The sequence below is a fragment of the Saccopteryx bilineata genome, chromosome 8 (genome assembly GCF_036850765.1).
Source record: "Saccopteryx bilineata isolate mSacBil1 chromosome 8, mSacBil1_pri_phased_curated, whole genome shotgun sequence".
In the NCBI taxonomy this organism is placed as follows: Eukaryota; Metazoa; Chordata; class Mammalia; order Chiroptera; family Emballonuridae; genus Saccopteryx; species Saccopteryx bilineata.
The window spans coordinates 2,062,874-2,081,141 of NC_089497.1; the positions used below are offsets into that span (position 1 = coordinate 2,062,874).

The following is an 18,268-nucleotide window of genomic DNA, read 5'->3' on the forward strand; positions in this document are numbered from 1 at the left end:
GTGCATGGCCTGGTGCATAGTAGGCACGCGATAAAGCACCCACTGAACGAAGGATATCTTACTTACATCCTCTGCTATCCCTCCTGCTGTGACTGCAAGTAAAACACCCTAACAGGGCCGTGAAGCTTCTGATGGGGAGGAAGCTATCCTATAAAACAGGGGTCGGGAACCTTTCTGGCTGAGAGAGCCATGAACGCCACATATTTTAAAATGTAATTCTGTGAGAGCCATACAACGACCCGTGTACGTTACGCATTATCCAATAAGAATTTGGTGTTATCCCGGAGGACAGCTGTGATTGGCTCCAGCCACCCGCAACCATGAACATGAGCGGTAGGAAGTGAATGGAGTGTAATACATGAGAATGTTTTATATTTTTAACGTTATTACTATTTTTATTAAAGATTTGTCTGCGAGCCAGGTGCAGCCATCAAAAGAGACACATCTGGCTCGTGAGCCATAGGTTCCCGACCCCTGCCATAAAACTACCAGCTGTGGCCTGAGCATTGTCCTGGGATGCTGAAGACCCAGGTTCAAAACCCCGAGGTTGCAGGCTTGAGCGTGGGCTTACCAGCTTGAGCACAGGGTCACTGGCTTGAGCCCAAGGTCACTGGCTCTGCCAGAGCCCCCCCAGTCAGGGCACATATGACAAATCAATCAATGGACAACTAAGGAGCCACAACTGTGAGCTGATTCTTCTCATCTCTCTCCCTTCTTGTCTGTTTCTCTCTCCCAGAAGCAAAACAAAACAAAACGACTCCTACCATGGTGTGCCACTTAGAACAACAGCATCACCCATATCCGTGCCCCTGAGCCAGGCCCACTGAGTTCTTCAGGTGGACACAGACCCTCTCGGCTGGTTACACGTGCCGGTGCCCCCCCCCCCGACCCCCCAGTGACCTTGGACACGCCCATTTCCTCCTCTGGGCTTCGTTGCCTCACGTACCAAACCGGGAGCATAGACTGACATTCCTCGCTCCTCTGAGAGCTTCCTTTGTGTGTGTGCATGAAGCAAATGCAAGTCATTCACAAGCCGCAGTCCCACCCCGATAAATAATTCACGGTGCTTCAGCTCGTCAGAATAAGACATCACGGCGGAGCAGCGATCATCATTTAAAATGGAAATGACGGCTCACAATATTCCTCCCTGTGATTTAAGATAAGCGTGACTGTGTGCGGGGCACGATGAATTCTGTCAAGCTTTCCGGGAGCAAGATCCCCCCTCCCACCACCTTTTAAGACCACACTGCCATTACATTTAAATGCATTAAATACTCGCCCCCTCCTCCCCCGTACCGTTTTAAATTATCCTGATGTCCCTGTCTACTTTCCTGGGGACTCCAGCCCAGCCTGGGACCCTGGGCTGCAGGAGGGCTCTGGTACCAGCCACCTTCCTCGCCCGCCCGTCTCTTGTGTGGAAGATCCAGGAGCCAGGCCGCGCCCACACAGGCCGCCTGGCCTCTCGTTCTGCTGGTCACACCTCCGCGCGCCCCTCCTTGCCAGCCAGCGACGGGAAGGAAGTCATCTCCCTCCGCGTGGCTTTGTGTGACTCCGGGACCGCGTGTCAGTCCGCCAGCCCATCGTCATCTCTGCGCTGCGTTCACACCCGACGCCCAGTGTTGACAACGCCATGCCGACTCCTGGTTCTCGGTCGCTATGGGCCTCCCCTTTCTGTGTCGGCAAAGGTCGTCCTTATCTGGTGTCATTCACAGAGGCGAGACCTAATGTCTACACACGCTCGAAGAGAGAGAGATGACGGGGTCATTAGTCACTGTGACTAAAGTGACACAAGCTTCCCAATACGGCGCTCACGCTCTGAATCCAAGCCAGTGATTTGGTCTGATGACTTTTAACTCTGAACAAAAGGAGCATCGGTTTCTACTCCTAACCTCCTCATTTATAAGAGACTGCGCGTGGGGCTGGCGGGGTGCAGGCCTAAAATGTTGTGTTTTTATCCTAGGAAAAGCGGACACAGGATAAGTGAGAGAAGATGCCATTCAAAATCACCCGGACGGAGCCTGGCTTCCCAGCCAGAGCCAGGCCTGGACCGATCACACCTGAGGAAGGACGGCCCAGCCGTGGGCAGTCAGTGGTGTGGCTGCTCCCGCCTAGGGGGAGGGCCCTGAGTCGGGGGGGGGGGTGAACGTCTCCCTGGGGTGTGCCCTTCGAGTGCCAACGGGCAGCCCGGGGGGAAAGGCACAGATTATATCCCGTCTGCCTTGCTCTGTCACAGTCTCACCGAGCAGCCACCCTCGGATCATTAACGGGATTTTCCAGCGACGTCAATGTGTAGAATGAAGGTGCCCTGAACAGAAAATGTTGTTTGCTTTATTCATTCATTCATTCATTCATCCATTCATTTATTCATTCATTCATTCACCCATCCATTCATTCTTCAACAAATATTTACCGAGCATCCACCCTGTGCCAACCCCACGGAGAACACACCAATGAATGAAAGCGAGACTTCGGTCCCTGTCCCCAGCAAGCACATCGCCCGGTCAGAGGAGATGTGGAAACAGATCCCGTGCCTGGGAGGCCCGACGGGGGCGAGGGAGGCAGGCAAAGGGGGAAGGGAAGAGCCCCCTGTGGGGACGGCTGATTTCAACACGGAGCCCGGAGGGCCGCACTGACGCCTTGCGCAGGAGAGCTGCCGGAGGTGTGCGCGTGACCAGCAGAGGGAGGGCCGGTGTCCGCGCTTTGCGCAGGAGAGCTGCCCGAGGAGGCGTGCGCGTGACCAGCAGAGGGAAGACCAGTGTCACGGCCTGGAGGCGGGACTATGCCCGCTACGTCTCAGGAGGGGCCGGGGGTGGGGTCAAAGCCGGGGCGAGGGGGCGATGGAGGGACAGTGGGGACCACACTGCGACTTGAGCCGTCTCCTGGCCAGCCGAGAAGGCCCCTCCCCACGGGGATCTCTATGTTGATTTAGGAATTCCGTGTCCGGTTTCCCTGTGCCTCCTCCGGGCTCGTCCAGACCCCGTCTGTCTCTCACCTCGATCTCCACCGTGAACGTCGACAGTCCCCCGTCTGGGGTGGGATGGGCGCTTAGGCTCCAGTTGAATGGGAGCTGGGTACCGTGGCTGTTGGTTTTGTGGATCCACTTGGCTAGACGACCAGTTGTCCAGTCAGAACTCAACCTCGGTGCTGCTCTGAAGGTGCTGCGGATGAGCCAACGCCTGCCGTCCGCTCCCGTGACATGGAGAGGGCCCTCCGTCTTGGGGGTGGGCCTCCTCCCGCCAGCTGGAGGTGGTCAGAGCAAGGCTGAGGGGTCCCAGAGGAAGGCATTCTCCCTCGAGACTGCAGCCTCGACTCCTGCCCCTTAGGCTCCAGCCCGCTGACCCGCCCTACAAATTGTGGTCCGGCCAGCCGCCACAATCACATAAGCTAATTTCTTGAAAAAATAAAATCTCTTTTTGTACGTATGTGTGTATGTGTGTATGTATGTATGTATGAAATATACGGAGGATGTTTGTATGTGTGTATGTCCATATGGGTACACATGCACATGGGTAGTGTACAGATGCGGCTCCCACCAGCTCTGCTCTGTCTCTCTGGAGAAGGCGGACCAGGACGGCTGCACTGAAGGCTTACGCATCCTCCTGTCCCTTCTCAGTGATCCTTCCCGACACCTCCTTTGCATGATGCAGTTTCACTGAAAGGAGACTTGAGCAGCTCCAAAGGGCATAATCAGTTTCTTCTTGCCTCACAACAATTTCTTTCCGGCCTGGCCAGGCACCCTGCCTCCGGGGGGTTGGGCTGGGGAGGCTCACTGGTCCCCTGGCTGGGGCGGGGTCCCCACAGACCCACCTAGGAGGGGGCTCATGGGGTGTGTCACCCCTGTGTTCACACTACTGTCCACGAGCACGTGGGTTCTAGGTGGACAATAGTGCGAGCATGACGGCAAGTGGATAATCTCCCTCTGAAATGACGGCTATGTCGAGAGAGCATCACAGTGGAGACTGCTCTGGTAGGAAGTCAGAGCGGAACTAAGATTCTTTTTTTTTTTTTTGAAGTGAGAGGAGGGGAGATAGAGAGACAGACTTCCGCGTGCGCCCCGACAAGGATCCACCCGGCAACCCCTCTCTGAGGCTGATGCTCGAATCAACCGAGCCATCCTCAGCGCCCGGGGCCACACTCAGACCAATCGAGCCCCTGGCTGCGGGAAGGGAAGAGGGAGGGAAGGGGGAGAGGGAGGGAAGAGAAGCAGAGGGTCGCCTCTCCTGTGTGCCCTGACCGGGGATCGAAGCTGGGACGTCCACATGCCACGCCGACGCTCTATCCACTGAGCCAACCGGCCAGGGCCGCCTGAGATGTTAAAACCTCGTTGTTGCTCTCTGTCCATAACATTTGGAAATGACCCCCCCCCCCCCCACTGAAAAGCGAGAGAAAAAGCATGACGTCATCTGGATCGAGTGCCGCCGCTCGGCTGAAAAGTGGGTGGGATCCCGCGTTCCTTGTCTTGTTTCAAAGTTACTTCTCCCCTTGGCATTCCTTCCTTCTGTCCACAGCCTCCTGGTGCGGCCACTGTCAGACTCTGAGCAGAAACACCTTTTATCTCAGCTCTTAACTTGCCATTTTCCTAGTCCACGTCCTGTCCTCACCACGCGGCCTTTATCTGTACTCTTCACTCAGAAACAACAACAATTTTTTATTTTTAACTTTGTGCAAGTCTGGTGATCAGATACTTTCAGCCACGGTGCGGGGGTGGGGGTGGGGGCTGTGCTTCCCGGAGGGAAACCGGCCGGAACGCGACCCAGCACAAACCCTGTAAGAACCAGCTTCCCCTGCGAGGCTCGGGCAGGCCCTGAGATACCAGAACCTCCGAAATACACCTCAGGGCCGAGAGGGACGGTCTTTAAAGCGGCAGCAACACCGGCTGCCCCACGGAGGCTCAGGCCGGAGCAGGGCCAGCGATCTGACCGCAGGTCACGGGACTCTCGGAACACGACGCTGTGGCCTCGGTAGGCCCCCCCCCATTTCCACGCCTCCATTTGGTGAATTCCTGGAACGCTCTGGGGGGGGAGCAGGATTGCTTTCTGATGCTCAGCTCACTGTGCTTGTAGCTCCAGCATCTGAGGCTGGCTTCCCCCGGCTCCCTGCTGGCTGAACTCTGTCCTGCACTGCGGTCCCTCCCACCTGGCCCCTCCCACCTGGCCCCTCCCACCTGCGGTCCCTCCCATCTGGTCCCTCCCACTTGGTCCCTCCCATCTGGCCCTTCCCACCTGGTCCCTCCCACCTGGCCCCTCCCACCTGCGGTCCTTCCCACCTGAGGCTCCTCCCACATGGCCCCTCCCACTGGCTCCTACCACCTGCGGTCCCTCCCACCTGCGGTCCCTCCCACCTGCGGTCCCTCCCACCTGGCCCCTCCCATCTGGTCCTTCCCACCTGGTCCTTCCCACCTGGCTCCTCCCACCTGGCTCTTCCCACCTGGCCCCTCCCACCTGTGGTCCCTCCCACCTGCGGTCCCTCCCACCTGCGTTCCTTTCTACAGCAAGCGTCCTGCCTGTTCCACCTCCTCTCCCCTTTCTTGTTTTTTTCCTCTTTCTCATCTTATCCTTTGAATTTCTTTTTCTCTGTTCTTGGTTCTTCCTCTCCCTCTGATCTGCGGTGGCTCTCGTCCTCGCCGAGACGCTGTGAAGGTCACCCAGGGGCAGGGTGTGTCTCCCTGGAAGGCCAGGGCTCGGTGACTGTGGAAAGGCCAGCGGCTGACACCCCGCACGTCCGGCCTTGTCTGCCTCCCTCAGCGCTTGGCTCGGGATTGGAGATAGCCGGCTCTGGGCAGCGTGCAGCGGCGAAGGCGTTCTGGCCTGGTCCTCGGCCCCCTGGGCTCACGGTGCACCATGTATCTGAGCCGCCACATTGACAGCCGGAGCTGGAATTCTATACTCGCCCTTTGCTGACTCAAGTCTGCCTGGAACACCGCATGGTGCTGCATCACGGTTGCCAGGGCACGCCTGTCCTCAGCGACACGGTTGCCAGGGCACGCCTACCCTCAGCATCATGGTTGCCGGGCACGCCTGTCCTCAGCATCATGGTTGCCGGGGCACGCCTGTCCTCAGCATCATGGTTGCCGGGCACGCCTGTCCTCAGCATCATGGTTGCTGGGCACGCCTGTCCTCAGCATCATGGTTGCCGGGGCACGCCTGTCCTCAGCTACACGGTTGGCAGGGCACGCCTGTCCTCAGCCCCCGCCTGCCCCCGCCCCCGCCTTTGTGATCGACGCGTAGACGAAGGCCCAGGGGTACTTCCTGGGACAGGGCAAAAGGGCTTTGTCTGGTCTCTCTGGCCACCTGGACCAGAAGTGAGATCTTCACAAAGGGGAGGACAGTAAAATAAGTAAAATAATGGGTCCATGAGGACTCTGCGGGTCAGGCCGGCCGGTCAGGTCAGGAGACAGCAACCCTCCTGCCTGCCCCCAACGGCATGCAGGTCTGGCCTCAGGCTTCGATACCTGTCTCCTTGGACATCTTGCCTGAACCACCTCCCCATCACTTACCTGATCATTCCATCACCTAGTCATCAGTCCCCTCCCCACCCCCAGAGTGTTTAACCGCCACAGATCACGGAACCTCAGGGCCTCGCCTCCCTTGTGCTTTATCCAAAACGCCTGCCAACATACCCTCCCTCCGCCTTGCCCTAACTAGTGCTGACCCTGAAGACCCCCCCAGTGACCCCCCCGTGAACCCCATTGTCTGGGACACTTCTGCACTTTCTAGAGCTAGTCACCACCTTCCAAGACAGATCAGCCTGAAGGCACCCCCCCCCCCATTTCCCGCCAACCTCAACATCCTAGTCCTTAGGGGACAGAAGGACCCATCAGCGACCGAGTCCTCCCCACTGGCCTACCAGTTCTGGAGAAAAATAGCCCTCAATGTCCATGCACCCGGACATTCATTATCCAGCCCCCAGACCCCGCAACACCTCCGCCAGAATCCCCACCACCGCGAATTTCATACTCTGACCCGTCAGCCCCCGCCTCCTACCACGAACCCTCCCCTCCCAACACAGGGAACAACTTCAAGCTATTGCGAAGGCTGACCACTGAAACGGTATCGACTCGTACCTTAAACCAATCACCGACGCAGGTGGCCAGCCACTCGAATCCACGCCAGACTCTGTGACAAATTCTCGCCCTAGGACGCGTGGCTACCTTCTCCCCAGATTTCTAAGCTGCATGGACTCCAACCCCTCAATAGAACTCCCCCCCTCCACAGCTGCGACCTTGGCTACACAGAGCCGTTCAACGGTGGGGGTTCAAGTTCACCTGGAAAGAGGACAGCACGCCTCCGGGGAAACTGAGTCCGAACTTCTCCTTGAGTCCCGCTTGAGGGCTGGGTTGCTCCGCCCCCCCATGCCTCTGGGTCTGCAGCCGTGCAGCCTATGGGGGGGCTCCCTCCTTGCTGGGGGGCACCCGTTCTTTGACTTATGCCCTACCAGGGATTGCTGACCCCCCGGAGGATGCTACCTCCCCTCCCCTTTCCTCTATGCTCACGAGGTCAGCTCCAGAAACGGGGGGGGGCCTCTCTGTCCCCTCATCTCTATTGTCGGCTCTCTAGCCACAGCGGGGGCGGCCACTGAGGGAGGGTCACTCGGCCTCAGTGACCCTCCAAGGCAGAATCTCCCAGCAGACGGCAGACAGCTCATCAAGACGGGAGCAGCTTTCCAGGGACCCCTGGAACAGCGGGGAGCAGCCCTCCAAAGCCAGGAGCCCTTGACCTCATCACGGCGGGGCTGGGGGACACTCGTCTCTCCCTATGGGGACAATGCTGCTTCTGGGTTAATACATCGGGACAGGTTCAGAAAAACACTCAGTGTATTTTAGAATCGGCTTCCAAAACCCAGAAGTCCTCCAGGCATCCCTTCGTGGTGGCCTCGCCCCCCACCCTGGCTCCCTCCTGGAGTTATCCTGACATGACTTCTCCTCTTTGGACCCCGTGTTTCCAGACTTCTCTCCGGTTTCCTTCAACGCCGCTCTCCTGCCTTCACCAAGCAGACCGTTGGCGAGATCGTGGAATTGCTAAACTATGCCAGAGAGCAGCTGCTCCCCCGAGCACCTGGTCACCACTGTCTCTACCCAAAACGGTGTCCATGCTCAACAGGAAGCAGCTATAGAAGAAGACACCTGCACCCCTTTTGTAACATAGTATTTTTACAAAAGGCTCGAATGTAAGGCTGGTCAGGCCAGAAAAAAGCAATGCCTCCCCCCTCCCACACACACACCCTCCCCACACACCCAATGTGGGAATCTGGTCTCTGGCTTTGACACTGGTTTCCTTGGACACCTTGCCAGGAAGTCACCTCCCCACCACTTTATCTGAACACGCCCTCACTCAGTCATCAATCACCACCCCCTCTCCATCGTTTCACCACCACGGGTGACAGAAGTTTTTGCCCCACAGCAGGAAAGGCCACTCAACCCCATCCTATATGGGCGAGGGCTGATCTTCCCCTCAGAGCTGATGCCACTTAGGGTCCCAGCCCATCTGTGCTCAGATGCCCACACTCTGTATCCCCCCGTCTGGCCGGGCTTTCTTCTCGGCACGACCTGACTCTATGGTTTCATCATCGGACGTCAGAAAACACCAGACCATCATTACAACAGCTAGTCCACGTGCCTGTGCGAGATTCCGCGCTAGCCTCTGGTAACACCTGAGTATGCACCGCACAGGTTCTCGTTCCCGGAGACCATGGCTTTTGATACGTTTGGTTGTGAGTTCACGTTACCTTTTCGCGTTCTGGGAAGGGCGGGAAGCAGGGATGTCAGTGAGTCAGGGTGGAGGTTCATCGCCTCCCAGGCAGGACCCGGGAAGCACCATTATCAAAGGATACTTGTGGTCAAAGCCGTACCACATCCGAAACAGCCAAGCACTCTCAGCTCTGGTTGTGTTTTTACCCAAGTTATTTGCTTCCTGGGGAGAGACGGCAGAAAAAAGACATTGAACAAATAATCCATAGAAAATATTGATCTCTAGTATCAAGATTAACGTATACGCTGGCTATAGGATATAGTTTTGCTATAAAAATATATGTCAAGGCAATTCATGGAAATGTAACAGCATTAAAAAAAAAAGCTTTCTGGGGATAGGCATTTCCATCTAAATGGCAAACGGCCGCCATGCAAATTAGCTCGGAGATCTTACCCTGTGACAGGGACCCCTGTGGTGCAATTCAACATTTACTTTGCTTAATAACTCCAAGTTTATCAAACAGCAAAGAAAGGCCACTTTTTGACATCAAATAAACATGATATTTCTGTCAAGACTGCTGTTGTGGGAATTCTGCCGTCTATTTCTGTCAAACTTGGATGGTATTTATTTATGATTTACCAAAAGGTCAAGACTAAAAGGATGAAAACAGCCTAATAATTTTTAAAAATGTTTTCATTCATTTTCTTTTTCTTTTCTTCTTGATAGAGCACTACAAATGCTATGGTAAGTTTTTTGATAACTTCCTGCTTCAAAACAGATATTCCTATAGGAATCCTGTAATAATCGAATAAGCTTGTGTCATTTCTTCCCCCTCCCTTTTTTCCCCCCAAAGGACCACAGTGACAGAGAGGAAGAAAAGGAATTAAGGGCAAAAGAGAAAGCAGTTGGCCCTGGCTGGCTGGCTCAGTGGTAGAGCGTTGGCCCAGTGTGTGGCTGTCCCAGGTTCGATTCCCAGTCAGGGCACACAGAAGTGCCCATCTGCTTCTCTCCTCTCGCCTCTCTCTCTCTCTTTCTCTCCTTTCTCTCTCTCTTCTCCTCCTGTAACCATGGCTCGACTGGAGTGAGTTAGCCCTGGGCACTGAGGATGGCTCTATGGCCTCTGCCTTAGGCACTAAGAAGAGCTTGGTTGCTGAGCAATGGAGCAACACCAGAGATGGGCAGAGCATCACCCCCTGGTGGGCATGCCGGGTGGATCCCCATCGAATGCGCATGTGGGAGTCTGTCTCTCTGCCTCCCCTCCTCTCACTGGATAAAAAAAAAAAAAAAGAAAAGAGAAAAGGAGAAAGCATCGAGGAGGGAAATGCGAGAAAAAGAAAAAAAAGGTGAAGTATTCCTGTGAACGTGAGAGACAGACGGTAACGAGCATTGCGGTGTGGTAAGAAGGAGATTCGGTGGTGTTTTCCCTTCTTCTGCGTATATCCCGATTTACATGGTAAGAGAAACCTGGCTTCCTCTCCTTAAAATGATCTCCATCGTGAAATGCGCTTCTATCTTAACGGGGCTGAGGGTCCCGTTGCTTTGTTTTGGGGCCCCAGTGTGTATCCCCAGAATGTTTCATGAGGTTCACAGTCCAGGAACAATGTGCACATTCTCCAGAGACGATGACCTGTGGAGGACCGTGGCGTCCTGGGCTGAGCCGAGTCCGGGTGGACTGGCTCTCCTTCACCTTTATGTGCATCTCGCGCGTTCCCAGACAGTTCCCCCGCTGGTTCACGAGGAGCGGCTGCGCACAGAGGGCCGTGGACCCTGCTCTCCGAGACGGGCGTCGTCTGAGGCGACAGTTCTGCTCTCTACACATCAGGTGGGAGACCGGAAAGCAACCCCCCCCAAAAAAAACGAAGTGGTTCCTTTGTCGTCAGCCGTTTAGCCTTTGTCTGAAATGGATGAGGCCGAGACTCATGACCAAATGAAGATCTGATTTCAAACCCTGTGCAGTTTCCCAGACAGGGTCCCTCGCAGCCGCTGTCCGTCGGCAGGGGGGTGGGAATTCCGTGCGAGTCCTTCGGGAGAGGGGGCGCGAGGGTGTGTTAGTCAGCTTTCTCCCGTATGGGACCCCTGGTCCTCAGTGCTTCCTTTACAGGCGAGCACGGCAAGACTTCACGGGGTGGGGTGCCTCTGAAACCTGCCCTGGATCCCCCCCTTCCCACTCCGGAACCCCATGGGGGGGGTAGACATCTGTAATCTCCTCATGGCTTTGGGGCCTCCCAGGTCTGTTTTCTGACACACTGAACGTGCCGGGCTTTGCTCTCTAGAGTTAGAATGTATCCCTTATTCATCGCACAGCCCCCCCCCCCAAAAAGGAAACCGAAACGTCCGGTTCAATGTCCGTCCTTCTCCGAACCTTTCTCCGGCTCTTTCTACCTGGACAAAGGTGTCAGTCTGCAAAATCACTGCCCACGTTTCCATCATCTTAGTCCAGCGGTTCTCAACCTCTGGACCGCGACCCCAGCGGGGTCGCCTAAAGCCATCGGAAAATACATAATGCATATCAGGTATTTACATTCCGAATCATAACTGTAGCAAAATTACAGTTATGAAGAAGCCACCAAAATTATTTTTTGGTTTGGGGTCACCACAACATGAGGAACTGTATTGCGGGGTCACGGCATTAGAAAGGTTGAGAACCACTGTCTTAGTCATTTCCAGTCCCTGTCTCCCCAATACACACATGTTGGGGCTTCCAGCAGAGGAAGGTGATACTGCTCACCCTGAACTCAGCCAGTTAGCAAAGCTCGGCCAGCAATGGGGAGCTCTCTTCTCTCTCTCCCTCTCTCTCCTTCCCTCCCTTCCTTCCTTCCTTCCTTCCTTCCTTCCTTCCTTCCTTCCTTCCTTCCTTCCTTCCTTCCTTCCTCTTTCTCTTTCGTTCTCTTTTTCCTTCTTTCTTTCTCTCTCTTTCTTCCTCTCTTCCTCTCTTTCTCTCTCTCTTTCTTTCTTTCTCTCTCTCTCTTTCTTTCTCTCTTTCTTTTTGTTTCTTTTTTTCTAAGTGAGAGGAGGGAGGCAGAGAGAGAGACTCCAGCATACACCCTGCCCAGATCCAACCAGCAACCCCTGTCTGGGGCTGATGCTCTGCCCACTTGGGGCCATGCTTACAAACAAGCTATTTTTAGTGCCTGAAGCAGAGGCTTTCTGGAGCCATCCTCAGCACCTGGGGCTGATGAGCTCGAACCAATAAAGCCATGGCTGAGAGAGGGGAAGAGAGAGTGAGAAAGAGAAGGGGGAGGGATGGAGACACAGATGGTCACCTCTCCTGTGTCCCCTGACCTGAATTCAAACCCTAGGCATCCACACGCCAGGCTGATGCTCTACCCCTGAGCCAACCAGCCAGTGCACACCTTCTTTTTTTCTTTAAGAACAAAGAAAACTTACAGAATTTCATCCGCCAGCCCGCACAGGTAATTTCTGGTAGCTGGTCCTATCTACTGATGACAAGATACTCACTGAAGAAAAGTGACAGGCCCTGGCTGGTTGGCTCAGTGGTAGAATGTTGGCCTGGTGTGCAGGAGTCCCGGGTTCAATTCCTGGCCAGGGCACACAGGAGAGGTGCCCATCTGCTCTCCACCCCTCCCCCTCTCCTTCCTCTCTGTCTCTCTCTTCCCCTCCTGCAGCCGAGGCTCCATTGGAACAAAGTTGGCCTGGGCGCTGGGGATGGCTCCTTGGCCTCTGCCTCAGGCGCTAGAATGGCTCTGGTTGCAAAAGAGCGACACCCCAGATGGGCAGAGCATCGCCCCCTGGTGGGCATGCCGGGAGGATCCTGGTCAGGCGCATGCGGGAGTCTGTCTGACTGCCTCCCCATTTTCAACTTCGGAAAAATACAAAAAAAAAAAAAAAAAGGAAAGCGACAGGAGTGAGTGTAAGCGAATCGCTGTGTTCTGTCTGGTTGTGGTTTTGAAGGAAAGATGGGCTGTGTCCTGGTGGTGAGCTTGGCCGGCCGTCAAGGGCCAGGAGTCCAGCACCCGGCCTGCGTCTGCAGCTGCGACAGCTCCCAGCTACGGGTCCCCCATTGACTCCCGGGAGGCGCACGACTCTCGTTAGCCAAACTGCTTCAGTCATTATTTTTCAGCTCTCCCAATGCTCCGACCAGGAGGGTGGTGCTGTACCTATTTTGCAAGGGAGGCCTCGGGAAGCTCAGAGAGGGAAGGGACAAGCCCAGGGTCACACAGCTCACAGGCGACGGGGCCGGGATTTGGAGGGAGGACGGCTGGGCTGCCCAGAGGGGGCTCCTTCTGCTAGCCTCTCGCTCTGCCTTTAAACTTTGGAAGCCGGGGCATCACCACAACCTGCTGCTTGGTATCATCTGCAGAATGAACCAGAAAATTGGGCCGGCCGGTCTTGGAGACCCTACTCATATGAAAATAAAAATACTATAATTTTTATTCATGAAAACAACAGCGGCCGGCACTGTGGAATGCATATCACGTGCCAGAAACTGTTCTATGCGCTTTCCACATATTTACGTCCAATGCTTCAGTTCACGGAGCACAATCTATTAGTATTCTCATTTGACAGATGGGGAAACTGAGGCAACTGGGTCCCTCCCCCCAGAGAAGTGTCCAGGCACGCTTGGGGGTCCCTGGGCAGCCAAGACTTCCTTCCTGTGGATGGGTCTCAGGGCATCCGTGGGTGCAAAATGGGGCCGTGCAGTATCTGGACAAGTTGCTGAGTTCAGGGCCCTGGGGTGCCCATGGAGGCAGAGGTAGGACAGCTTCCTGCGCCCCAAAACACAGCGAGAAGGCGTGGCTCCCCTCAGCCGGGCGAATGCTGAGCCATAGTAACTTGACCTCAGGGACAGGACTGTCTCTGGACTCTTAGACACTCGTTTCCGGGTGTTTCAAGGTCTTCCAAACCCTCCCTGCCTTCCCCTTCCTCTTCCCGGGCTTTTTCATGTTATTATTTCCTCGGGGGGCTCTGCCAGGACTCGCACGCACCCCTGAGAGGGTGCGGGCTCTATTTCTGGTAAAACTTCCAGGGTAGTTTTTATTTGTTATTTTGTTGCCGGTCGATGAGAGCAACATTAGGCAGCGTTGGGGGGAAATCTTAACAAACAGAATCTTTTTATTATTTTTTCTTTTTCAAATGTTATTTTACTTGGGAGATGGGAGAGGCTGTTCTTGGTTATGCTTTGCAGAGAAATGAATCAAGTTTCGTCACAACACAACACAACACAACACAGCACAGCACAGCACAGCACAGCACGCGTGCTCCCAGGCCAGGGGACTGCCGCTGAAGGACCCAGGGAGGAGGACCATCCCCGCTGATTCTAGACAACATTTCCAGTGTATATCTTCAGTATCTGCGGGCCCCGTTCTGGGTCCCCTCATTTATATCCCTGAAGTTACTGATGACTCCATCACTTGGTTATGAAAGGCCATCAATAAAGGAGGAGAAATAAATGAGTCTGTCCACCGTACGCTCTGCTTGTGCACCGGGGGGTTGAAGACAGATGTGTCGTGGGGGGGACCAGCCTCCACAGTCACCCAGGAGCAGGGCCCTGACGGGGCCACACAGAGGGCAGGCCCCCGGGCAGGGCCCCAGACGGGCAGAGGGACGGCAGGGGGTGCGGATGCACCCGGGTTGTTCTGGACCCAGGATCAGGGACCCGATGGGGCCACACAGAGGGCAGGCCCCTGGGGCAGGGCCCCAGACGGGCAGAGGGACGGCAGGGGGTGCGGATGCACCCGGGTTGTTCTGGACCCAGGAGCAGGGCCCTGACGGGGCCACACAGAGGGCAGGCCCCCAGGCTGGGCCCCAGACGGGCAGAGGGACGGCAGGGGGTGCGGATGCACCCGGGTTGTTCTGGACCCAGGATCAGGGCCCTGACGGGGCCACACAGAGGACAGGCCCCGGGCAGGGCCCCAGACGGGCAGAGGGACGGCAGGGGGTGCGGATTCACCCGGGTTGTTCTGGACCCAGGAACAGGGCCCTGACGGGGCCACACAGAGGGCAGGCCCCCAGGCTGGGCCCCAGACGGGCAGAGGGACGGCAGGGGGTGCGGATTCACCCGGGTTGTTCTGGACCCAGGATCAGGGCCCTGACGGGGCCACACAGAGGACAGGCCCCGGGCAGGGCCCCAGACGGGCAGAGGGACGGCAGGGGGTGCGGATTCACCCGGGTTGTTCTGGACCCAGGAACAGGGACCCGATGGGGCCACACAGAGGGCAGGCCCCCCGGGCAGGGCCCCAGACGGGCAGAGGGACGGCAGGGGGTGTGGATTCACCCGGGTTATTCTGGAGACAAGGGAGGTGAGCCGTCATCAGAAGTAGAACCTAGGACGTGTTAGTGCTTTCTTTGTCCCTAGAAATGTTTCTCCCCTTTTGAATTCTTCTATCCAGAGGGAGAAGCACGCGGGGGTGCAGACACTGACGCCCAGGACCCCGGTTCAGGCCCCCTCTGCTCCCCATTAAGTAACATCCCACGGCCCCTCACCCCGTGTTCCTGGCTGTCAGCGGGACCTGGAGAGTCAAGACAAGAGCACTCCATCCCGACGTGGGCTGGCCCTTGGGGCTTGCTGTAGGAAGCAGAGTGTTTGGTCTCTGTGCAAATTCTGGTTCTTTGATTATCCTCTATTTCTGAGAAATTAAAAAAAAAATGGCCGGGACATTTGATCACTTCCCTTTTTCTCCACAGCCAGGGGAAGAGAGACCCAGGGATGAGAAGGGACTGAAGACAGTGGAGAGTGAGTAGCTGTCCTTGAAGCGACCCCTCACTCCCTCTGAGCGCGACCCCAGAGAGGGAGGAACGGAGAGATGAGGACACAGCGACGCGCATCGGCTAAGCTTTGTTTCAGGATTACAGGGACCCCTGAGAGGAAACAGAAGCCTCCTCCCCCGCCAGCAATCCCTGAAAACCAGACCCTGATGCAAGAAGGCTTTGTTTGCTGTATCCACCTCAGGGAATGTAAATACATCCCTCTCTCCACATGCAACGTGGGGCCTCTGCTAAGTGCTCGGAGGGAGCTCTGCTTTGTGGGGGGGACGACGGTCACATGGGCTCTGGGATCTCAGCTCCCCACTTCAGGAGGCACCAGCAGCTGCCCTTTCTGGCCCTCGGCATTCCACGTACAGTGTCCGTGTCAACGTGCGTGGCATGGGTGACAATGAGGACAAGTCATTATCATGACACATCCGTAGGGCTCCTGAGGGCTCCCGTCACTGGGCCACATTGTGCCTGGGACTGGGGTTCGGTGGCAGCACTGTGTGATACCATCTCCCCCCCCCCCCAGCTTGCAATGACGTCTAGCCTATTTTCAAGCGGATCGTCTTGATTTTGGAATTACCAAGGAGAAGACCTGATTCATTCTGAACCTCTAAAGAGACCTAGCTCTGGATTCTGACAAGCGAGCGTAAGGTAACCGAGAAACAACGGGCATTGCTTTCTTCTTTCTAATTTTCATTTTTGAAGGGAAGTCTTTAATTTTTAGCCACCAAACAGAAACTACTTGATACAAATATTCTCACCTTCCCCGTTGCCACGGGGAATTCACAAATGTTCTCAAGGAGATGTCGTCAGAAAATACAGGCTGAGGGCGACAGCGAGCCGAGGATGGATAAAACTGTCAAAATGACGTGTAGACACCATAAATCTCCGGCTACCGCATGGGCCGCACTCACGGTTTAGCTAAAAGAAAGGCCGGCGTTCAAATAACTTTGTTTGCTGTAGATTAATCTAATAGAGTGGTGATTTTAAACGACATATCCTCACATTCTTTGGTATTTTTCCCTATAAAATATGGAGACGAATTTCCCTTCCTATTTATTGTGTGTGGACTGTACTAAGTGACTCATTTTTAGTGACTGGAATGAGACAGAAGTGATGGTGTGTTCTATCCAAGACTGGGTCACAGAAAGGCATGTGGCTTCTCCCCTGCTGTTGGCCCACTTGGGGGAAGTCAGCTGCCATATTGTGAGGAGACTCAAGTAGCTGTGTGGTGGGGAACAGAGGCGCCCTGCCAAAGCCAGCGAGGAGCTGAGGCCTCTTGTCAACACAGAGGGGGTATTCCTGCCTCGGTCAGCCTCCCTACAACGGCAGCTCTGGCTGACAATCTGCCCACAGCCACATGAGACACACCCAGGGAGTCACAAATGCTCTGCTAAGTTGCTTTCAAATTTCTGACCCACTGAAGCTGTGAGATAATAAAGGTTGGTTGTTTTAAGCCAGTACATTTTGGGCTAATTTGCTGTGTAGCGAGGGAGAGATATTACAACAGTACATTAGAAACTTTAAGTTCCATATATAAAAGGCATGGAGTGGAGCTGGGGAAGAGATGATAAAATGCAAGGTATAACTCTTTGTGGCTTACAGAGTCTATTCACGAAGTTAATATATATGCAGAGAAATTAACTTGACCGAGGACACACAGTGAAAAGAGGTGCAATGTGAACCCAGTCTGGTTCCAGAACTTCTACTCTTAACTGGTATCCATCCATCTTCCATCCATCCATCCATCATCCATCCTCCATCCATCCATCATCCATCCATCATCTATCATCCATCCATCCATTCATCCATCCTTCATCCAGCCTCCATCCATCCATCCATCATCCATCCATCCATCCATCCTTCATCCATCCATCCATTCATCCATCATCCATCCTTCATCCATCCATCCATTCATCCATCATCCATCCATCCATCCATCCATCCATCCATCCATCATCCATCATCCATCCATCCATTCATCCATCCTTCATCCATCCATCCATCCATCCATCCATCCTTCATCCATCCATCCATCCATCCATCCTTCATCCATCCATCCATCCATCCATCCTTCATCCATTCATCCTTCATCCATCCATCCATCCATCCATCCTCCATCCATCCATCCATCCATCCTCCATCTATCCATTCATCCATCCAACCATCATCCATCCACACATCCATCCATCCATCCATCATCCATCCATCCATTCATCATCTATCCATCCATCCATCCATCCATCCATGCATCCATCATCCATCCATCCATCCATCCTTCCATTCATCCACCCTCCATCCATCCATTCATCCATCCAACCATCCATCATCCATCCACACATCCATCATCCACACATCCATCCATCCATCTATCCATCCATTATCAATCCATCCATTCATTCATCCATCCTCCATCCATCCATCCATCATCCATCCACACATCCATCATCCACACATCCATCATCATCCATCCACACATTCATCATCCATCCATCCATCCATCCATCCATCTATCCATCATCCATCCATTCATCCATCCATCATCCATCCATCCATCATCCATCCACACATCCATCATCCATCCATCCATCCATCCATAATCCATCCATCCATCCATCCATCCATCATTCATCCATCCATCCATCCATCCATCCATCCATCCATCATCCATTGATACATCCATGTAATGCACTCACACCAGGCACTAATCTAGGTGTGAGGAGAATGCAGCAGTTACCAATTCAAAGTCTTTACCCTCACTGAGCTTACACTCTGTGGAGGGCACCCTTTGGGGGACACTGATAACACAAAGGTAAACAGCGAGGAACCGTGAGAGCAGAGATTGGCCCCAGTGCAGCAGGGTAGCG

The 18,268-nt window shown here is 54.7% G+C and overlaps 1 protein-coding gene across 1 annotated transcript in view; it reads right to left on the reverse strand.

Moving 5' to 3' along the window:
• Positions 1-18,268, reverse strand: part of SLC9A9 (solute carrier family 9 member A9) — a 471,491-nt gene that overhangs the window by 81,312 nt on the left and 371,911 nt on the right. Inside the window, exon 14 of the mRNA XM_066241551.1 lies at positions 8,830-8,909. Within this exon, the coding sequence (XP_066097648.1) occupies positions 8,830-8,909 (80 nt within the window). The remainder of the gene's footprint in view (positions 1-8,829; positions 8,910-18,268) is intronic.